The sequence below is a fragment of the Eptatretus burgeri genome, chromosome 14 (genome assembly GCF_056783735.1).
Source record: "Eptatretus burgeri isolate ZD-2024b chromosome 14, Ebu_testis_v1, whole genome shotgun sequence".
In the NCBI taxonomy this organism is placed as follows: domain Eukaryota; kingdom Metazoa; phylum Chordata; class Myxini; order Myxiniformes; family Myxinidae; genus Eptatretus; species Eptatretus burgeri.
Window position 1 is genome coordinate 71,318,966 of NC_140974.1, and position 23,465 is coordinate 71,342,430.

Genomic DNA, 23,465 nt, shown 5'->3' on the forward strand with positions numbered 1-23,465 from the left:
GAGTCTCGAAGGATGACTGTTGCCCTGGATCTGGCTCTCGAAGAAGAAACACATTCTGGCAATCGCACACCAATATTGTTTGGAAGAAGAACGAGACAGAGAGCGAAGAGACTTTAATGGCTCTGCACTACCCCTTTTATAAGCCCCGGGCAAAGGGTGGAGCGATGACCGGAAAGTGACGTGCTGTGGCCCGAATCCTGCTCCTCTATTGGGCCACAGCGGCCCTAACCATGCCCTGCCAGGCTCCGGGACCAGAAACCAGCTCAGCTGCGTACCAGCTTTGGCACGGCTCGGAGCTCCTGACTTAACAGGGCATTGCTCCCCGAGCCGGCATCCCGGTCCTGAATGTGCACCGAGTGCAGTCTGAATGTTGAATAGTGGCGGACTTTCTCCGCCACCCACGGGCTCCTTCACTGGCCAAAATACACACCCGGGACCCGAACCAAACTCCTGGATTGCTCTTCTCGTGGCCCCTCCTCATTGGCCCCAGTCTTGCCATGGTCTGGCAACTGGATGAGGGCTGTATCAATTCTGGGAGCACACCCGGGACATTCCCAGCGAGATGCGGTCAAGCCATTTGCGTCCGCTGTGTGGTCAAGCATCGTGTGGTGCTGAAGACAATCCAATACCACATGGTGCTCCTCAAAATAGAGTGGAGTGACGAATTGTAGCGATGCAGATGTACGAGGTGGTGCAGGAGGCGTTTGTGGTCAAAGTGGTGAGATTTGGTGAGCGAGGTGCGAAGTAAGGTGGTGTGCCGGTTGTGAATTGGCACGCAGATTTGAATGAAATAATGGCGCGCGATTCCCGTGCGCGGGTTGTATAGTGTACAATGGGGATGTGGAGGATCCGAGCCACGGGAGGAATCGTGGTGTGCTTTTAAACAATTTTCTATTGAATGGTGTGTGTGCTTGCATGCTCGTTATGTACCATGGCTAAAAGGAAAGTGTTAGAGTAGGAATCGGTGACATTTATTAGACCTAACGATGAGACCCACGCAATGCACTTTGTCCTGTTAACCCACTAGATATGAGGGGAGGACTAACTACACGAAGATAAATGAAATAACTTCCTGGGGATCACTGTATCTTGGGTGCCATTGCCTTAGAGGTGTGCGATTTTGCAGAACCGCAACAATATATTCTCACAGACACACTATACGACTACAGTAAGGGGGTATTCAAATTGTTTTTTGAATGAGGTAATTAGTACATCGACATGTATATTCAGGGAGTGGGGTTTTCTTCTCCTTCTTCTTCCTCTTCTTCTTGTGCAAAAGTCTACCAAAACTGGAAGTCATCCCTTAATCTCCCAAAACTAGAAGTCATCCCTTAATCTCCGAAAACTAGAAGTCATCCCTTAATCTACCAAAACTGGAAGTCATTCCTTTATCTCCCTAAACTAGAAGTCATCCCTTAATCTCCACAAACTAGAAGTCATCCCTTATTCTAACAAAACTGGAAGTCATCCCTTAATCTACCAAGACTAGAAGTCATCCCTTAATCTACCAAAACTAGAAGTCATCTCTTATTCTCCTAAAACTGGAAGTCATCCCTTATTCTCACAAAACTGGAAGTCATCCCTTAATCTACCAAAACTGGAAGTCATCCCTTAATCTACCAAAATTAGAAGTCATTCCTTTATTTCCCTAAACTAGAAGTCATCCCTTAATCTCCACAAACTAGAAGTCGTCCCATTATCGACCAAAACTGGAATTCATCCCTTTATCTCCCTAAACTGGAAGTCATCCCTTAATCTCCACAAACTAGAAGTCATCCCTTAATCGACCAAAACTAGAAGTCATCCCTTATTCTCCCAAAGCTGGAAGTCATCCCTTAATCTACCAAAACTGGAAGTCATCCCTTAATCTACCAAAACTAGAAGTCATCCCTTATTTCTCCAAATGTTCCTCCAGTTTATCCCTCATCCCTTTCTGCGGTAACGTTTGTTTAGTTCCGTCCTGATCCATTCTGTTTCAAACTCCTCCATGAGCCTCAGCATTGCATAACACAAACTAGAAGGGCACTCGGTAGAGCGCATACCTCTGCCACGTAATGCCTGATCCACAAGAACACATCGGGCCCCCAATACATTTTTGAAATATTATGCTCTATATCGTTTTTGTCCCCATCTCTCAATGATGAATCATTAAAGAATTAAATAATTCTCATATCCGGATCCGGATTCAAATCTTCACAAAAAATCGAATCAGTTTGTCCTTGACACGCACCCAACCTGCCCACAAAATTTCATCCGGATCCGTCCATAACTTTGAGATATCCTGCACACAGAGAGAGAGAGAGAGAGAGAGAGAGAGACAGAGACAGAGACAGAGACAGAGACAGAGACAGAGACAGAGACAGAGACAGAGACAGAGACAGAGACAGAGACAGAGACAGAGACAGAGACAGAGACAGAGACAGAGAGAGACAGAGAGAGACAGAGAGAGACAGAGAGAGACAGAGAGAGAGAGACAGAGAGAGACAGAGAGAGAGAGACAGAGAGAGACAGAGAGAGACAGAGAGAGAGAGACAGAGAGAGACAGAGAGAGAGAGACAGAGAGAGACAGAGAGAGACAGAGAGAGAGAGAGAGAGAGAGAGAGAGAGAGAGAGAGAGAGAGAGAGAGAGAGAGAGAGAGAGAGAGAGAGAGACAGAGAGACAGAGAGACAGAGAGACAGAGAGACAGAGAGACAGAGAGACAGAGAGACAGAGAGAGAGAGAGAGAGAGAGAGAGAGAGAGAGAGAGAGAGAGAGAGAGAGAGAGAGAGAGAGAGAGAGAGAGAGAGAGAGAGAGAGAGAGAGAGAGAGAGAGAGAGAGAGAGAGAGGATGTGTGAGAGAGAGAGAGTGAGAGAGAGTGAGAGGGTGTGAGAGAGAGGGTGAGAGGGTGTGAGAGAGAGGGTGAGAGGGTGTGAGAGAGAGGGTGAGAGGGTGTGAGAGAGTGTGTGAGAGTGTGTGCGAGTGTGTGAGAGGGTGTGTGAGAGGGTGTGTGAGAGGGTGTGTGAGAGGGTGTGTGAGAGGGTGAGAGAGAGGGTGAGAGAGGGTGAGAGAGGGTGAGAGAGGGTGAGAGAGGGTGAGAGAGGGTGAGAGGGTGAGAGAGTGAGAGAGTGAGAGAGTGAGAGAGTGAGAGAGAGAGAGAGATTAAACATTACCTCATTCACCTTCGGTGTTGGAGTTAAATATGTAATAAATAAATTTGATTTTCACAAATAGAAGTGAAAACCCTAAAATTGATATGATGATTTATTCAAGTTAGTGCGATATTACACAAGAAGGTCGTTACCGATCATAGTGTGGAATGTCGTGTAATCTTACCCCACGACGGGTAACGATCTTTTTCGTGGGACTGCAACCATTACACTGGAACCACTTTCCATGGCACAACGAATAGAATCGGCTCCGCACGCTTGAATTCCTACTTCTTCTTCTTCGTTGAAAGTGATTTCTTGAGCTCCGCCTCCAGAAACCAGAATCGGTTTGATCCGCACGGGAGAGATTGAGACAACGCCCCTCCCCGCCCCGCCCCGCCCCGCCCCACCCCGCCCACATTGATCCTCCTCGAGTCCGCAGCCCGACGTATGAACGGCGCACTTGATAAACACATATAAATATATAAAACGTGTGAGGAGACCGGGGCGCACGCCTCGTGTGGAGCCGCGCGCACACTCACCTCGTCCGGTGAAGACCGGTTCATTTTTTTTTTTCCCCTCGTCTTTTCAACCCAAGGATTTGTTTCCACGGAAAAGGACGGGGAACCTCTCGGTGTTGATTTATAATCGTCTTGTTTACGTTTTCCAGGTACGGTCGTTCTGTGGTGGGGGCTGTGAGGAGGCCGGTTCGTGTCGAGCTCTTGTTGAGATTGGCGGATCCGAGCGATAGATGGTCCAGACTCGAGGTCACTGTTTTGGAGGTGAACGTCCGTTGGTCCCGTTATGGGTTTCTCACGGCTTGTTAACTCGTCTGTATAAACAGAGTACGACACTGCGGATGTGCAGCGGGCTAAGGAAGCTCCCTCCTCCACGGACGGTATAGCTGGACGACCACCACGACCACCACCTCCACCACCACCACCTCTTCGGCACACTCACGCAGGTCAACCCGATTTTGCACTAAAAAGGGTCCACAGACCCAACGAGGAGCTTCCTCGACTCGGTTGACCGAGCATGTGGAGGAGGCTGCTCTCCTGGCTGGTCGCCGTGCTGTGCATCGTCGGGTGCGAGGGTCGCGGTGGTCCTGGCAGGACCTGGAGGCATCGCCGCAGTAAGTGCGTCCCCCGAGTTGTTGCGCCGATACGTTTTTACCTCGTGATGCGTCCTCGATCACTCACCGTTTGTCCCACTCGAGATGTGTCGGACGTTCGGTGTACATCCGTGCTGCGGAATCTGCGCTTTGTTTGCAGGAATCGAATGGGAGTCTTGCTCGTCGTGAGAGGGGTAGCAACACCCGGTGATGACACCAGGTGCTTCGAGTGTGGGTTTGCGGGTGGCTCGACACGCTGGCAGGTTCCAAGAACTGCTCCTAATTGGTAGAAATCGGGGGGGGAGGGGAGGTGAGCACTAATTGGCAAGGGAAGGGGGCGAGAAAAAGCCGGCTGTCCACACGGCTGCTGATCTTTCGAACCGCGCTATCGGCTTGTACGAAGGGAACTCGTTCCGTTCTACCGATGGCATAGCTACAAACATCTGTGTGAACACATGCAGTTCTTGAGCGACCCCAATTATTTCCACCTTCCTGGGTGGGGGTCGTGGGGGTCACGGTTTTGGATACCGTTTGCCAGGTCTGATGTTTCACTGGAGGTTATTTTTGGGCAACAATTTTATATTTGTTTCAGAGTGCCGGAGATGACTCCTCGTGAAAGACAACTTTTTATTTATTTATTTAATCGCCCACTAATGGAATAGTGGTGGCAGACGGGGCCCCAAGTTTATTGGTCTTCTAATTGATGGTGCATACATTGCCTTGCCCTACCTGTGAGATACCAGGATGATATCAAATATGTCACCTGTTTCCTTGCGTCATCGTTCAGGTGTGTTTGTGTTGTACGCACTCCTGAAATGCTGGACGGAGTGAGTTCAAACTTGGGGGTTATACTTGGTTTGTGGGGTTGGGGGATGTAAAAAAAAAAAAGATCATAATTTGGGGTTGGGGTGGACCCAAATTGTCTCTGTAAATATGTATGGCGTTGCACTCAGGGGGAGTGGTCCCCACAGCCCCCCCCCCCAAGAAGTCAGAGAAAAATGTGCCATTTCTGGGGGGAATAAACCCTTCCACAAGTACGAGTAATAACTATTTACCTGCAGATGAAAAGTTTATTAAAATTTTTTTTGATGTTTGAGGATCCTGAGAACTTGTCGAATTTCCTTGAGAATTTCGAAATTTCGAACTTGAGAACTATTTCCCTTGAACAGATAGAAGTGTTAACCAAGGAGTTTGGATTTAAATATTTAACTTCTACACTTCAGTGCAGTTGTCAGATATTAAAACTTCGGTTTTATTACGCATTCAAGCTTGTGTGAGACTTGCGAGAGCTGGACATGGATGTTTCATGGTGGAGCTTCCAAACCGACGAAGGCATGAGAGAGGGGATTTCGGTATCCCCCACACTCCCACACCCCCACCACATACCCCCCTCCTCCCAAGCCCTATTGATACGATGGAAACCACATGGTTGTTGCGTGCGCACTACGAGCTAAGGGGACACTGCGCTGCACAAGTCCTGCTCACTCACATAATTGGAAGCAGCCGTTTCCCTGCCCCCCCCCCCTCCTCTGCATGCGCCTGTGGGTTTAAAACTAGGGGGGCAGCTTTTATTGGAAACTGGAGCGCGTCTGTAGGTAAGGGACATAATTACATGTTGCTAATGCGCGGAAACATGCGAAAGTCTCCCGGCCTTGGGGTATTTAATACCGTCCAGCTGGGAATGAAGGAGCGCGTGAACTCGTCGGACGCGCACAAAAGTCCAAATGATTTATTCTCGCTCATCACTCACTGGTGTGCACACTGGAGGCTCGACAAGACTTCATGCTGCACTGTTTGTGTTCATTAATCGACATTGAATGTTCTTGGGAATCGGGATGTCATCTTGATTTGTTCGTTTTTTTTTTTTTTTTTTTGTTCCCATCAAACCCACGCCTTGATCACGATGCCAGGAAAGAGGTTCCTAAATTCGATGTACTGTATGTATCTTATTATTTGTATATTGTCTCTTATTGGTCCCCTACCAGTTTCGCCAGATGGGACAATAGGCTCGCACTCCGTCCGTGTCCTGCTTTTGATTTTCCAGACTCCCCCCCCCCCCTCAATACCCTTTATTATTATGATAAGTTGCAGAACAAGTTCGAGTTTCAGGGCATTTCATCAATTTTCAGAGTTGTGATATTTTCCAAGTCCAAAAATACCACATCGGTAGGGGACATTTATTTCAAGGCAATTGTCGCTCTTGTTATCTTCATAATTAATAGAAGGGTGAGGTTTCTAATGTCTTGTGCATAAATCGGACATGAAAAATTCCTGAGCCTTCAATCAATGTGTTAAAATTATAAATAAAATAAATTAATTAAAAAAAAAAAAAACAAGTATAAAGATGATAAAATGTCAAAGCCCCCGTTGTTTTAGTAATTTTGCTGGACGTGGTTAAAGGGCTAGCCCATATTTATGTACAACTAAAATGGCCACCAGTCCACGAATCAGCCATCTTTGATCAGATCGCAAAATAAAGTGAGGTGCACGTGTTCGCCATCACGTGCTGTGCTTGTGCCAAGTTTGAACAAAATCGGACCACGCATGTCTGAGAAATGGTTGGGGACACTGTATGTAAGGAACAAAATGGCCGTTGCTCAGCCATCTTGGATCTGATCTTGAAAGAAAGTGATGTGCATATGTAAGCCATCATTCATTATCTGCGTGCCAAGTTGAAACAACATTGGTCAATGCATGTCCAAGAAATGGTTGAGGACGTGTTCAATGTCGGGGTTATTTATTTATTTATTTTTTAACTAAAATGACCGCCAGTCAGCCATCTTGGATCTGATGTCGAAACGAAATGACGTGCATATGTATACCATCATGTGTTGCCTTTTGTGCCACGCACAAATAAAATCGGTCCATACATGTCCGAGATATGGTTGCGGATGCATGCACACAATGAAAATTGACACCAAATCCATACACCTCTGTTTCGGACCAAGTCTAACGGGGGCTAAAAGTAAGATGTATCCATAATGTGATCTATGTAAGTAGGTCAAAATCCATGTTGTGCCCTCTTGCCCACCAGGCTCCCTCGCCTGCCGCCATGCCCCCCCCCTTCACTTTTCCCTCACTCGCTGCCGTGGCCTCACTCAAATTAAGTATTGTTATGTCTGCCACCGAAGGTGGACAGAGAATACGTTTTCAACCCTGTCTTTGTCTCTGAGCAGGATATCTCAAAGTTCTGGACTGATTTGGATGAAATTTGGTGGATAGGTTGGTAAGGTGACAACAAGCCGATTTGATTTCGGTTCAGGTCTGGATCCAGATCTGGCCTATCGGTGGGATACAAAATGTAGTGTTCAGCCTGGCGGAGGTATAAGCTCTACCGAGTGCCATGGTAGTTTCACTTGTCAATGCCATCTCCCTCCCCTCCCCAAAAAAAAAACTTTCTTCTATTTTGACACCCACCCGTCCTTGATAGCACAAAGGCAAAACAACACCTGAATGAAGATGTGTGGCGGTTTTGGACTCACTTTCTCTACCGCTTGTTTCAAATCTTTATATTTTCTTGTGGACCACCAAAAATGGTTTTGTTTGTTCAGTTTCTTCAAGGAATATTCCAAATTCTTCTTTCTTTAATTGTATCAATGGATGGAGCATTTTGGAATTGAACTCACCTCCTCTGATTTTTATATTTTTATATATATATATATATATATATATATATATATATATATATATATATATATATATATATATATATATATAAAATGCCTGGTGTTTGCTTGATGGTCAGGGTGGTGGGCTTGGGATTCTTGGGTCCTGAGTTCAAATCCCACTTTGCTGTTGAATTAATACCAGGTGGGGTTGACTGTCTGTCATTCTTCCGAGGTCGGCAAAATGAGTGCCAGCTTGCTGGTATACTGTGTCGGAGTGGTGACCCGTCCAAGATTATACTCAATAGCCAAGGAGACTGCTAAGGCAGCACCAACGCTCTGCGCAGAGTTTGGTCCCTATGTATGAATGTGTGTGTATATGTATGTATGTATGTATGTATATATATATATATATATATATGTATATGTAATTTATAAGAGTTGTCATGGATTTTTTAAAATGTATTTCCCATTAAAAGATATTTAAAAATTCATTTTTTTTTTTTCCCATAAAAATGATGGTGGAATAAATATTTAAATGTTAAAAATACATCTCTGAGTGAGATTGCCATGGATTCTGCAAGTCAGTATAGGTGTCATCTCATTTTTTGGAGTTTACCTGCCATTGCCATCACTAACTCATTCGTTTAGCTGTTATCCTCCAATAATCCTTAACTCAGTCCAGTCCCCTGCCTTATCTTTGTCTACTCCTAGCTGTCCTGCCTTCCAACAGTTATTTTGTAAGCCATCATGATGGATTTGACCACAACGATCCATTTTTGCATTTCTTTGTTCTTATTTTTGTATACATGATCGAGGATTGTACCCAATAAGCTTCTCTTCTGTAAAATCATCGTTAACATTTATTAAGTTCCCTTTATATACGCCCGGGATATTCTGAGTATCAGCCTCCGGCCTGTTTGCCTTTGTGCTACGAAATGTTCACATCTCTGCACCAATGGGGCTATTTTAAAACTGCACTCCATTATCAGAGAAATGTTTGTTTATCCCAAGGTTTGACTCAAAGTTCATCAAACAATTTGTGATGTTTAATGTTCTCCCACCATGTTTTGCGGTGCACAGTCAATGCCGGTGGTGTGCCATGTCCGAGGGGCTGCATGCACTGCTCGGAGATAAATGGCTGCTTGGCTTGCAAACCACGTCTCTTCTTCCATCTCCTCCGGAGAGGAATGCGTCAGACGGGTACCTGCCGACATGACTGCCCACCAGGATATTACGGGCAGCGTGGTGTCGATGTGAACAGATGCCGACGTAAGTTTGAGCAGGTTTGATGCATTCCTCTGACTGTCCTCAACTTAGACATGATATTGGTTATCGCACCAGTTCATGCTTTTGGGCCATAGATTTATTGGATGCATTTGGGAGAGTGGGATTAAGTTTAGAAAATTAAAAATAGAAAGCAGAATGAAAAGGAAAGAGGGGAGTTGAGAAGTTAAGGAATTGTCGGAGGAGATGGACTTTATGGGAAATGTATCAACGATGTGCCACAATTTGCATAAATAACAGAAAAATGTAATAAACTGGGAGCTGACATAGTCAGAATAATGTACGTCGATTAAATTTTTTTATGGGAATTTATTTCCTTTAATTTATAACCATTACATGTTTGCTGCTGTAATGTATGTGCGAACAAGCACGAATGGATGGAACTAGATTGTGAAATTCCCGATCCAAAACGTCAAGCTGATTGTAATTTAAACCATCGGCTGCACAGTCAGGTGACTGTTACCTGTAAGAGTTCAGTTTCGAGTGGGTACAGGTCAAGTTTGAGTGACCCATGTACAATTGGCTTAAGAGGAATGTTCTCCAATGCCATTCGCAATGCTTCTTGGACGGTATGTAGCTGTACACTTCAGCACGACCCAATCCCTTGACGCCTCTCCATCATATCCTTGGATTGAGAGGGAGGGAGACTGAAGAATTAGTTCAAACCTAATTGGTGTTTCACTTTCTGAAGAATATATAAAATGGCATTATATACAATACAGGGTCTGTTATAATGTCTCGTTCAGCTTCTATTTAATTTGTACAATACCGAGGCGCATGTCTTCACTTGCTCGTGACCAATTGCATTCCGGAAAGTTTTAATTGAATGATTCATTCTGCTCCCTCCATTTGTTTTTTTTTTTTTTTTTTTTTTTTTCATCTCTGGCTTGCTTCCTTATTCAAAACATTTAAATTTATTTATCTATTTTAGTCTGTTCAAGTATTCCATCAGTAATCGAAATGCAGATGGGTGGCATTAAAATCTCGAGTTCATGGGTATGCAAGATTCTGATAGAATAAGTACTAGCAATTGCTGTGCCCATGTTTAAATGATCAGTCTTGGTGAGTTTTATGATCATAGGCTATACACGGCGTGTGCTGCCTACCTAAAGTCTTCAAAACAATTTTTGTCCACCTGAGCGTGTTGTTGCAATGTTATGACGAAGCAAAAACTTTTCAAATTTACAATGCGATCTCGTGGGAAGAATATATTGGAGCCACTGGAATCTCAGAATGACCATGGAACTGATCATCATAGATCTCGTTTTCCCTGCTAACTCTCAACAACTTAAATGTGATCCATCCTCTTGGTGAACGTATTTGTTTGCTCCATCTATTGGTGGCACCAGTTTCCATTTCATCTGAGGGTGCTTGGAAAATAAGGTTTAAAAAAAAAAATAATAATAATTGTACACATTGTCAAGGCTCGTATGAGAGCTAACACAATGCACAGCAAGGGGGGCATGGGGGGGGGGACCCCATAGGGACTTTCAGGACCTCACACAACAGGGAACTTTCAGGAAGAAAGGCAGGGAATTGGACAGAGGTGGGTTTGGGGTAGATTAACGGGATAGAAAAGATCGAGGATTTGGATGGGGGATGATAAGAGGTGATGGTGAACAGCTGTTTTGAAGGCCTGGAGGGAAGAATGGGATTGAAGAGAGTGTGGCAGTTTATTCCAAAGACGGAGGAAAAAAAGAGAAATGAAAGAGTGAAGGTGAGCAGTAAATCGTGGTTTTGGTAGTTTTACCAGAAGAGGGTTGCTGGCAGACCTTGAGTGCCCTGCAGAAAAGTGGTGGGGACAAATCGCAGACAGAGCAAGGGGGGGTGGCAAGACCAGAGAGGAGACTGCAGAAGACAGAAAGTCCCCCAACCTGCCTGCGGAGAGAAAGAGAGAGAGAAGCCCAAAGACTGTCTCATCGCGGGAGGTTGTCAGAGGAAGACTTCTCTCTAAATTTGGAGGGGCCATCTATTCATGTATCCAGAGGAAAAGGAGGTTGAGGGAGAGATTTGTAGATTAGGATGAGGGGAGGGGGGAAGGAGAAAAAAAAACTTGGTCCGGGGGGGGGGAACAGAGTACACTAGAAGGCACTCGGTAGAGCACATACCTCCACCCCATAATGCCTGATCCATGAGAACACATCTGGCCCAATACATTTTTGATATGTTCTATATATTGTTTTTGGCCCTATCTCTCAACGATGAAGAATCACTTAAATTCAAGGAGTCGGATCTGGATATTCATAAAAATCGAATCTAATCGTCGTGGTCACACGCCAAACCCGTCCACAAAATTTCATCCGGATCCGTCCACAACATTTTGAGATATCGTGTACACAGACAGACAGAAAGGGGTGAAAACATAACCTCCTTCACCTTCGGTGGGTGGAGGTAATAAAAGACAGCAGGTGGAGGCAAAATTTCTCCCATGTTTGTGTACATAATAAATGGTGGCCCCTTCTGTTAGCTGTGCTGTGCTACCCTCTTCCTTGCAGTGATTAAGCGGTCGCCCCTGTCCGAGAGGATTCAAATGGACGTTATTAAAGTACGTGCATGCTATAGCAAGGGAACGCGCAAGTGGGTTACTTTTGTTCTCTTAAAAACGTTTAAGCCTCCCCTTCTAGAATCGGGGTTGGCTTGTACTGGTTGAAAGGTTTGTTTCCACAATTGGTGCCTCCAGTTTTTGATGGTACCGCAGAGTTTATTACACCCCCAGGAGCACTAAACCACCATGTAGGGTTTTCTCACTTTTTATTTTTATTGTTGTCATTTTTGCGCTTCAATGTCCGAGCTTTCTCTCAGATCCGGCTTGGACTTTTAGAATTAAATTTTGAATCAATAATGTGAATAGAAAGTATGCGGAGTTGACGTTTTTGACCTTGACATAATTTTTGAAGTCATGACCCAATTATAAATGTTTTTCGCCAAAAATCGACATTTTTGTCCAATTGGAATGAAGTTGCCCTTTCTAGATAGCCCAGAATAAGGTACATTTACACTTAAATTGCATCATACCCCTCTGGGTCAAAGGGCAAGGTCAAATGTTGGCCTGCAAAATATATTTTTTTAATTATTATTATTATTTCTTTTTCTTTTTTGCCAATGCAGAACCTCAAAGACTGCTTCACCTTCCAGGATGTTCTTGCACTGAAGTTGTGCATCTGATATTTGTATTAGGTCCTTGACCTAATTTTTTCAGATTGTGACATCTAATCTGCTTGAGCACCAGCTTCCAGAGCAGTCAGGCTTTATTACCAAAGAGGTCAACGATTGACTGTATCCTTGCTCTTCGGTTCTTCACCGAATGCAGACGATAGTTTCGGTCGGGTCTGCTTGCAGCCTATGTTGATCTCTGCAAAGCATTCGATTCGGTCAACGGGAATGCCCTCTGGAGGATTCTTGGTCTTCGTGGGGTGCCACCAAAACTGATCGATCTGATGTCTGAACTCTACTCTGTTACTGAGAGTGCAGTGAAGTGTGGTAGTACCATCTCTGACTTATTTCCAGTTGTTACTGGAGTTCGTCAGGGGTGTACTGGCCCCCACACTTTTCAGCACTTGTATGGACTGGATTCTAGGGAGGATGTCGGTGAGATCAAGCTGCGGTGCATCGTTTGGGAATGTCAAGATCTCTGACCTTGATTTCGCAGATGATGCAGTCATCTTTGAGGAGACTGTAGATATCCTTTTGGAGGACCTCGAGGTGCTGAATGAGGAGTCTGAGCCGCTGGGATTACAGGTTTCCTGGGTCAAAACTAAGATGCAGGCTTTCAATGACATCTTGGATGCTGCTGTCCTGTCTGTACCTGTTTATGGTGATGTTGAGGTCGTGGAGAAATTCACGTCTCTGTTGGCTTGTGAGTCAGAGCTCAATAGATGTCTCTGTTGGGCCTGGAGAGTCATGGATTCTCTGGATCATGAGGTGTAGCGCTGCCGGTACCTGTGCAGGAGGACGAAAATCCGAGTCTTCAGGTCCTTGTTGCTTCCAGTCTTGCTCTACGGATGTGAGACTTGGACTCTGACCAGGGATCTGAGATGGCGACTTAATTCCTTTGGTACCAGGTCTCTTCGGAGAATCCTTGGCTATTGCTGATCGGACTTTGTGTCCAACGAGCGGTTGCTGAGAGAGACTCAAATGAGATTTGTTACCTGCATAGTCAGTGAGTGTCAGCTGCGGCTGTATGGACATGTAGCTCATTTTCCTGACGCTGATCCTGCTCACCAGATTCTCTCCGTGAGGAAGCCTTGTGAGTGGAGGAGGCCAATGGGTTAACCACGTGCCTCGTGATTGCAGCAGGTTGATCAGCATCTCAAGGAGATTGGGATGGGCCAGGCACCTGCCTTGGGGATGGCCAGACGGAGGCCCCTGAAGTCCCTGCGGAAAGTGGACGCAGTGACGTGCTGCTCTGGTGCATGCTCCAATACCTGGCCTGACCTGACCCAATTAGAAATATCCTTTTAATCATAACTTAGATAATTTTCATTAAGTTGAGTTTTGTCGATGGATTGGGGCACATTTTCTTAATGTACACACGATCCCTAAATGTTGAAGTTCATGGTCCCATGGCAGTCTGAAAAGATTTTGGCCATCGTTGGATTGTGGGCGCCGTGGGAGTCTACCATTGGCGATCTCTTTGTGATTTGCAGATATCGAGTTAGTTATTCTGATGAACATTAATTTGTGTTTATACATCTGGTTTGTGCTGTTGTACATTTGTATGAGATCTTTTTTTTTTATTTGTATCAAACGAATTTAACTACATGTTGGTTCATGCTGCAAAGTAAAAAGGAAAACTATTCGCAATAATTTCCACGTCGCAACTTCTTCGTCTTCTTCGTGATTTCCTTAGATGTAACATTTAATTTTGCAAAAAAAAAAATCAAAAACATCTGGCAAAGCAGATTTTTCATGTTAATTTATGGTACGGTAAAGCTCTTCCAAGGATATCGATATGCAATGTCATTTTTTTTTCCTTTGGGAGAATGGTCCATCTCAGAGAAGAGACCATTGTTTCCTTATTTGTTCACGATCTGTCAATCCAGGGACGTTCACCCACATAGATCGGACCTCGGACGATCTGCATGTTCTGCATAGACGGATCAATGGTTTGGGATGATGTCAAAACATGTAGAGGGAGTCTTGCTCTTTTGCTTCGGTATAAAATCGTGAAGTATTTGGTGAGAGGACTCTGCCTCCCACTCTGCTGAAAGTCTGGCACAAAAAAAAGAATCTCTGCAAGACATATGTGCCCTGACCCTGTCCATTTGATGTTCTGTTTGATTGCTTGAGCCGATAGGCGGTGTCGAATGCACTCTGCACGTCACGGTGATTTAAACCCACGGCGATTTGTATGGAGATTGCCTTATTGCTTTTGAAAAGCGCTGTTTTGGTTGTACAGCCTCGATGTTTCCTCTGAACCTTGAGCTGACTCCATTTCTAGCATTGAAAATTGTTCACAAAAACAAGGTTGTAGGAGTGAAAATCGATACGCCAAAAAAAAAAAATCAAAGCACCGCCAACTACTGTCGCTGCCCAGCACGCAACGCTTTGGGTCCCGGATGAGGACCATGAGTCGGTCACCATGTCATACCTGAGCCTTGCCTGATGGGCAGTTAACAGTTATACCAGTTGGGGTGCCTTCATTTTTGGGAAAATTGTATTTCTTATGATCAAAGCTTCAACTTTCTCCTTGTGAAGCTTTTCAAACAATTTGAACATGAACATAAAAGCTTGACTTGAGAGAGAGAGCCATTTTGCTCCATGCTTTCTTTTGTCATCCCTCTCATTCGCAGGGTCGTGCAAAACGCACGCTAGACTGTCAGTTTGAAATATCTTGTATAAAGCCATAATAACTCGAGTTCCCACTGATTTGGTTGCTCTTAACTAGCCGTGATTAAAATACAACTTTGTAGTTGGCTTTGCCAGATGTACAAGAGCAAAATAACATGCCTACACGGCTGCCTCCGGCACGCTAAGGTTTCTCGCTTCTCTTGGGAAAAGGGGCAATCATGGTGGCCTGTGAGTGATTTTGCCGAGGTAAGGGTGGGGCAGGCTTGTATCTTTGAACGTCTGGGCGATTTGTGAGATCTTGACTGGTTTCAATTCTTCTGCACCTCGTGCAGACGTGGCCTCCCACTGCTTCCAGGTACTGTGAACATGGTCTTGCCATGGGTCACCTGCACTGCTGTGAGCTTGAATGTCCTGAAAAATATACAGTCTAGAAAAGTACAAATGCATCTCTTCCAGATTTTGTAAACGGACCATTTGGAACTTTTTTTTTTCTGCAATTCCATACCAATTGTGACATTTGAAACGTATATTTAATCTGGTCATGGATAAGGAGCCTATTCGAATTGGTAATATATTGTTGTTTGTTGCAGTTTAGGGGGTGGAGGGAGGTCCTGCAGTGGAAGGGGGAAAGGAATGATTGGAGAAAGGAGATAAAAGTTGGGGTGTGGGATCCAAATTCCTACCAAATTACATATCTAATAAATGTATGACTTTTAACAATTTAACCCTTTCATGTCCCCAAAATGTTGAAGGAGCATCAAGTGCATTCCCATTTTTTTTTTTCCAAAAATTATTTGCTGATAAATTTAATTTTGTGATGCGATGGAAGATTTTCATTGTGCACAAGTTGTCGGTAGAATTGGTTTGAGAGCTTTGGATGGCGCTGGGGGTCGAACAGAGTAGCCTAGAGATGCACACACTCGCCTCTGAGCCATCAAGCTTGAGTTTGAATCCTGAGCCAGCTACAAACTGTCATCCTGGTGTTTCGCAGGCAGAGTGGGGGTATCGGTGCGTGTTGTATCTGAGATGGATGTTGCACTGGGCGTCACTTCGGCTCGCATTAGTAGTACGTTAAAGATCGAACGGTGTCCTTTGCGAAGAGTAGTCGAGCTATCGCCGGCACCCTGAATAATTTTCCAAATACCTTTTCCAACTGCTGGGAAGGCAATGGCAAACCACCCAGCAAAACCGGTAGCCAGAAACTGCTGTGGCAGCACCGACTCGAACAGAATATGGAACATACAGTATATCATCTCGTTTCGTCATGCTGCTCTGGGGTGTCATTTTACCCAGTTTATAAATTGTTATGCTCATAAAATCCAAGTGCAGCTTCGAAGGTATATGGGATTTGTCAAAGGTCAGACTTTGGCCTTGAGTCGGTCGAAAGCGACAAGTATCGTGTTGTCGCACCTACGTCCACCGACTTGTGTGAAGGGATTAACCTCGCGTTCTCGAGTCCATTGTTGTCATCACTAAATCCAAACCAGATTTGGAACATTTAATGTTTATATACTGTATATTAAACCTCAGATGAAATGAGTGCTCTTTAAATGTAACACAAGTACAAAGTGAAATGTATTCATTAAATCTGACAATTTTGATCAGCTGATGTTTTTATTTATTTTTCAGAGAGGGCTGCTAGGATGTGAGTAAAAGATCTTGAATTCAAATTCCCAAGTTCTGGTTTTCGTCCCAATACGTAATTCATTTTCGAACTACTGTATTTGGCATCAAGCAGAATGTGCACCAGTGTAGGCCTCTCCTGGAACATGGTCTGTTCTGTTTTGCAGGGTCAGTGAGAATTTGTATTCTTGTGCCTCTGGTTGCAAAAATCGATGGTCTGAACATGCTGAGTTTGTTGTTGTTGTTGTTGTTGCTCTCTTTTCTTTTCCCCAACATGGTAGGAAATCGTTTTCAATATTGATTTATACGATGGAAGAGGGTTCTTGACTTGTACGAGGATGGTTCTAATGGAAGTTTCACTTTGCTAATGGCTCTGGGTTTCTTCAGTCACGTTTGTCCCCTTGGACGTATATAACACAGAAATGCCTCGTTTTGCTGTACTTTACAAGAACGGCTAGAACGACATTAGATAGATTGCATACCTCCACGGGGTTGAACAGTTTACGTTTTATATTCTACTGACGGGCTGGATCTGGATCTGGAACCGATGATCGATTTGGCTTGTTCTTGTCACCTCACCAACTCATCCACCAAGTTTTGTCATAAATCATCTACAACTTTTTGAAACATCATTTTTAGCCCGATCTCAATGGTAAAGAATCACTGAGAATTAAAAAAAAAAAATAAAAAAAAATTGGATCCGGATCTGTATCTTTACCAAAATGTGATCAGTTCGTCCTTGTCACACCCAACCTGACCAGCAAGTTTCATCCGAATCAGTCCACAACTTTTTGAGATATCCTGACAGACAATGCTGAAAGCATAACTTCCATCCCGTCCACCTTCGGTGGTGGAAGTAAAGATGATTGTTGATGGTGAAAGTTTCTTTGGGATGATTATGATGATGCAGAGGAATGAAAATACAATTCTGACAACAGAGAGTTTTAAATTTCCAAAGTTTATCACAAACGTATAACATGTATGATGGCATTGATTCTGAAAATTGTGCATACCTGGTGAGTCGTGACTGTGTACACGATAATGAACGTCCTGGTGCCAGGTCTTTGGGGATCACACCCACAAACCTCAATGGAGTAAGTCCAGTGCCTGCTTCACAAAGAACAGTCACATACAAGGAAGACTTTATCAGGGTTGAAGTGGAAAGCAATATCCAATAACTAGGTTTGTCTGTGCAACTTTCATATGAGAGCCAGTCTTGCACAAAACCAGGTGGCTGCCATGTAACTATAGAAGTAATCATGTTAACACTAACTTTCATAATCACCAAATTGTATGAAGGCCACTGATCATTTTGGTCTGCTGTGGTATCTGCAAAGCAAAATAATACCAAAACTTCATTCAATTTGCCTCTGAGTAATCTGTTAAAATAATAGTGATTAACCACTTCGTTTGTTTTGGCAATGGACCAAATGGCCATCTGTGGGTTGCAGATACGAAAGGAGGTTGGTGGAGGGTTTGATTTGTTCAAGGAAAGGGCAGAGAAGAGATTTAGAGGGGACAGATGGAAGGGAAGGGAAGGAAGGGTTGGGATTTCAAACGCTTCATATGTATCTAAATGATGAAGATTGTTGGACATCTCTCACTTGGAGCAGTTGGTCGTTGGAATCTGGTTATATATAAATAATTTATTTTCGGTTAGGATCCAGTGACATGAATGTTTTCAAAACTTTGCTTGAGCTTCATATTTATTTGATTGCTTTGATAAATTAACTTTTTAAAAAGTTTTTGTTGTTGCTGTTCTTGAACTTGCTCTCTCATTCAGAAATTCTGACATTTTAATTGATGAGCCTCATAACTAGCATGTATTGCTCCAGTTGAGCTTTGAATGTTTGGCATGTTGTGCTCCTACAGGCTGCCAGCTGCAGGGCTGCGAACGCTGTTTCAGCAACAGCTTCTGCACTCATTGCCTTCCAGGGTTTCTGTTGCATAGAGGGAAGTGCAATGACGTGTGCCCACGTGGCTTTGATCCCCACAATGCTACCAGCGAATGCATTCTCCGTGGTGAGTTTTGGTCACGTGGGGCTGCACCGATATCACAACATGACTTTTTAAAGTTTGTGTATGGTCTAATATTTTTACAGTTGCAGCATTCATCATTTTGGGTTATGTTAATAGTGATTGTCCAATTAAGCATTTTTTTTTCTTTAATTTTTAACATGGGGGATGGAGGGGAATATCGAGTGAGTAGTGGCAAATTCGACCCAAAGTAAGCTTGTAATGTCTTGTTCAACCTGACATTTAGTTCTTGTTCTGGTATTGACTACAGTTTTGAGATGAGAGCCATCACAAACGTTTCATGCAGACAGATGCCATATGATGCAGGAATTGACTTTGGACCAACACAGCTATCTCATCCATCCATCCATTGGGACCATACTCTGTGCAAAGTGCTGGTGCTGCCTAAGCAGAATCCTTGGCTATTGGACACAATCCTGGATGGGTCACCACTCCGACACAGGAAACCAACATGCGGGCACTCATTTTGCCGACCTCAAAAGGATGACAGGCAGAGTCAACCCCAACTGGTATTAATTCAACAGCTGAGTCGGGTTTGAACTCAGGATCATAGGATCCCAAGCCCACCACCAGGCATAGCTATCTAATGGCACTGCTTTTTTGAGTCTGTTGGGCATTTTTATAAATAAATCTCCATCCCCTGCCTCCCCAATAGGATTCCAACCTGTGGGGTTTCTCTGAGTTCTATCCTCTAAATGCTGAACATCAAGTAATGAAGCAGCTTGTATAATTTTGAGTGTTTGGGGTGGGGGGGGGGTCAGTGGTTCCACTCCAACCATGGCCGAGTCATACTAGATAGTGGATGCTCTCACCACAACAGCACTGAGTTTGGCATTGAGTGGAAAAAATTAACAAAGAGAAAATGTCAAACGAAGGCTATTAAATCTACAATCTGAATAAACAAATAAATAATACTGTACAAGGGTTATCGAAAAACTAAGGCCTCTTGCTTTGGATGTCGTTGATTTGTTGTCTTCACAAACTGTCTTCAAAGACATGGAATGTTGACAACTTCCCCAACTTTTACACAGTCTACAATTCTGCATTGTGTGGTGTTATTTCTATAACAACTGACTTGCATTGTAACAATTCTTTGAGATGGGCTGTCGTGTTGAGTTGCATGATATGCTTGGGGTTGCCTCGAATGTTGAGTTTGAGGATAAGAACCCGTGGTGACCCGTCTAGGATTGTGGCCAATGAGACTGCTTAAGCAGCACCAACTTCCGGTTCTGGGTTTGCAGCAATGGCAGGTTTCTCTCAGGGTTTTTTGCCAGCTTTCTCAAAGCTAAGTTTGTGGTTGTTATTTGTCCTGTTCTAATTGTTTATTTTCTCACCTACATGTTTGTGTGTTCCTAGTTTGGTTTTGTTTTAAAAATCGTGATATTTTGTGAGTTTTCATCGACCTTGTCTTACCGGGTTCCTTGAGGCCACCTCCGATGTGGTACATCCTTCCTCTCTAGGTGTACGATCGTTTTTATTTGCATTCTCTCCCTATTACCTTCAATTCCTATTTTCCCCACTTTCCCAACGCCCCCATCCCTCCCAACTAAACACTGTTTCTTGTCTTAAATTCAACATAAAAAAACTTCCTTTCTCCCTGCACACCCACGAATCCTGGTCCAGCATCTTGTATACCCTGTGCTCCCCACCCCACCCCATCCCTCTCCCTTCCACAGATCTTCTAATGTCTCTGTTCCCCACTGTTCTCTCCTTCCCACTCCCACCTCTCCTGTCTCATGCCCCCCTTGCTGTGCATTATGTATTAGCTCTCGTACGAGCTTCGACAAGGTAAACAAAAAAAGAATGAAGAAATGAACATGATAGGGTTAAATCTTCATGAGGATTTGTGAATAGACGCAAATGCCATGTCTTCAGTTAAAAGGTGAATGCAAACTGCATTTGGATAAACTGAGGAAAAAGAAGGGTTTAGGCCTGTGGTATAACATGGCCGTTTATATTTTCCATTTTGAAAGGATGCAGATTTAGATTTGACTACTCCGTCCTCAAATGACTAAAAGGAGATGCAATGCATTAAGATCCTTTACATTCCTCTTCCTGTGGTCCAGTGAAGTGTTTGTTTATTATTATTTTTAAGAAGTGGGAGAAAAGGACAAAAGATCAGTGGGAGTGAACAGAAAGCTTTGGCTGTCTTGACGTTGACAATTGGTGTGTGAGATGAAGGATGTAGGCAATCTACTTTGTATAGGGAGGGACACATGGCTGAGAAGAAAGGAGGTGCAAAAGCATATGGGAACAGTTGAGGCCACCTGACTTGTCTGCGGTGTGAAAAGAACAAACCATGATGTTTTGCTAATTTTGTGATTCCATACTTTGTTGGTTTTTTTTTTTTTTTCAGCACAATGCACTCCTTGATACTGTTGAGCCTCTGGTGGATCATAATGAGTCGTATCTGAGAGTGGATAAACTTTATCCATTGTATGCCATAAGGAAGTTTAATTTTTTTTTAATAAGGTAGTGAAGGCTCTCCATGGCAGCTATGTCATCCTCCAGATGTGGAGACCAAAAACTGAACACAATATTCCAGATGAAACCTCACTGGATTCCTCTTGATTTATAAGTTATCCTTCTCTGAATATAAGCTGAAACCTGATTAGCTCTACCTCTGGCTGCCTGACACTGTGTTGTCTGTCCTGCCCCCCCCCCCTCCCGCAGTATCCTCCAGATCCCAGTAATCTCTATTTTCATTGTTCTTTCCCATCCCCAACACCTTACACTTGCTCAGGTTAAATTCCATCTTCCAATATTTTGCCCAATCTATACAAGTATCAATACTTTCCTGAATCTGATCACCACCCCCTCTGATATCCACCTCACCTCCAAGCTTTGTGTCATCTGCAAATTTGGAAAGATTGCTCTTTACCCCATTATCCAAATCGTTGATGTAAATACCGAATAGTAATGGTCTGAGTACTGATTCCTGAAGTACTCCACTACTTACATCCTCCCACTCACAGCCACTCTTTGCTTCCTATCACTAAACTAGTTTACAATCCAATGAGCTACCTGACCAGCCACTCCACAAGCCCTCACTTTGGTTAACAACCTCCGATGTGGTACCTTATCAAATACCTTCTTCAAGTCTAGACTCTAGATATACCTTGTCCACTGCCTTTACCTCATCCACCCAATCAGACACTGCTTCATAGAACTCTAAAGGATTTGTTAAACAGGAACTACCTTTGGTCAACCCAAGCTGACTACCTTTAATTAGTTTGTATTTATTTAAATGGTTCCTCATCTGGTCCTTAATTAATGTATCCAACACCTTCCCCACAACCAAAGTGAAACTAACAGGTTTATAAGTACTGTTTAAAATTTTCCATGGTGGAACAACAATAAGTTAAAAGGTTTAGGGTTTTCACCATACATGAGCTCTTAAATGAGTTATTTACGTTCCTTATACTTCAAGAAAGAAATTAACTCCAAAGTAAAAATAAAGAAACTAGACGTCATCACCGGGCACCAAAGGAAGGGGGTACCAAGTTCTTCACTTCGTTTTCTTTCTTTCTTTCTTTCTTTCTTTCTTTCTTTCTTTCTTTCTTGTTTGGACGATATCTCAGCCCCCTTTGAGCTAGGAAGCTGACATTTAGGGATAAAAGTGAAGATGTGCTTTGGCAAAACGGTTTTTCTTTATTTTTTGATGAATCTATTAATTATTTCTTTATTATCGATTTATTAATTACTTCTTTATTTTCTGTCTCATCTGGGCAATATCTAAGGCACCTTTTAAGCTAAGAAGGTGATATTTGGACATGACAGTGAACAAGTGATTTGGCCATAAAAGGGTATTTTCCATTTATTGATCAATCAATTAATCGATTAATTGTATAATTTTTCGATGAATTAATTTTCACAAAGTTACAGATTCGGATAAAACGGTGGTGGCTTTGGTATGCTATTAGCCAATTGATTAAGAAATTAATTATTTTACAATTATTTTTTATTTATTTTAATTAATCAATCGATTGTTGTACACTGCTCCCTCCAAATTCCGTCTCCATGTTCCGTGATGCCGCAAGGTGGTATCACCGAGTGCCTAAGGTACCCCGGCAATGCCGCGTGCTGGAGGATTTTGTTATTTATTTATTTGGCATGGGGCGGTGCACTTAGAATGTACCTTTTTTTTTTTAAATATTTTTTGTTCAAAGTGTTTAATTGAGTTTACAATGAAACAAACCTTCATATACATTCTTACCCACTCCCCTGTCCCCCAACCACCATCAATACTTCGGGTTTATTGAACTAATGCTAACAGATGAGCTTTGGAGTTCAAATCCAAAGAGAAGTACATGGACCCTGATATAATGCCCTGCAAGTTCATTCTCTGCAAATAAGTAAGAATCTGAATAAAGAATTATTGGGCTGATCATTGAGAATACAATCCAAGGGGAGTCTTCACAGACAGCATGTGGACATGCATGAACATCTCTGAAAATGAAGCACTTCTCCAAGTTATTTCTGCAGAATACAATAGCATGTTTTGATTTTATGTCTCCACTGATGAAGTTGCCAGTGGTATTGTTTTCGGGTTGTCTGTACGTACGTACGTGCTCATTACCTTTGCCACCAGAGGTGGAAGGAGGTTGTTTTCACCACTGTCTGTCTGTTTATGTGCAGGATATCTTAAAAATTTGTGGGCGGATTCATACGAAACTGTATCCAGATTGTGTGTGCAACACGGACAAATTGATTTGAATTCTGGTGAAGATCTGCATAAGATAATTTAATTAACAAAGTGATTCTTCACCATTTTAAGATTGGGCCAAAAACGATCATATCGCATGATATTTCAAAAATGTATTGGGCCCGACATTTTCTCGTGGATCAGGCATTGTGTGGCGGAGGTATGCGCTCTACCGAGTGC

General features: G+C 43.4%; 2 protein-coding genes across 8 annotated transcripts in view; one reads left to right on the forward strand and one right to left on the reverse strand.

The window, feature by feature from the left end:
- Window positions 1-23,465, forward strand: part of LOC147013573 (R-spondin-2-like) — a 61,608-nt gene that overhangs the window by 15,823 nt on the left and 22,320 nt on the right. Inside the window, exons 1-4 of one of the 4 annotated variants that reach the window (XM_085855497.1) lie at window positions 3,987-4,259; window positions 8,927-9,115; window positions 18,416-18,565; window positions 18,867-22,372. In XM_085855497.1, coding sequence (XP_085711623.1) covers window positions 4,163-4,259; window positions 8,927-9,115; window positions 18,416-18,565; window positions 18,867-19,096 — 666 coding nt within the window. In that variant the 5' untranslated portion in view covers window positions 3,987-4,162 and the 3' untranslated portion in view covers window positions 19,097-22,372. Of the gene's footprint in view, window positions 1-3,805; window positions 3,910-3,986; window positions 4,260-8,926; window positions 9,116-18,415; window positions 18,566-18,866; window positions 22,373-23,465 lie in introns of those variants that run through there. The other 3 variants (XM_085855496.1, XM_085855495.1, XM_085855498.1) reach the window with 3 other exon arrangements.
- LOC147013574 (medium-chain acyl-CoA ligase ACSF2, mitochondrial-like) overlaps window positions 1-23,465 on the reverse strand; it is a 197,713-nt gene that overhangs the window by 1,728 nt on the left and 172,520 nt on the right. The window contains exons 16-17 of one of the 4 annotated variants that reach the window (XR_015051377.1): window positions 17,557-17,650; window positions 4,253-4,517 (exon numbers count right to left, since the gene is read on the reverse strand). Coding sequence is in view for 1 of the 4 variants with exons in the window: in XM_085855490.1 (XP_085711616.1) it covers window positions 17,630-17,650 (21 nt within the window). In the remaining 3 variants the exon portion in view is untranslated. Of the gene's footprint in view, window positions 1-4,252; window positions 4,518-9,729; window positions 9,756-17,482; window positions 17,651-23,465 lie in introns of those variants that run through there. The other 3 variants (XR_015051378.1, XR_015051376.1, XM_085855490.1) reach the window with 3 other exon arrangements.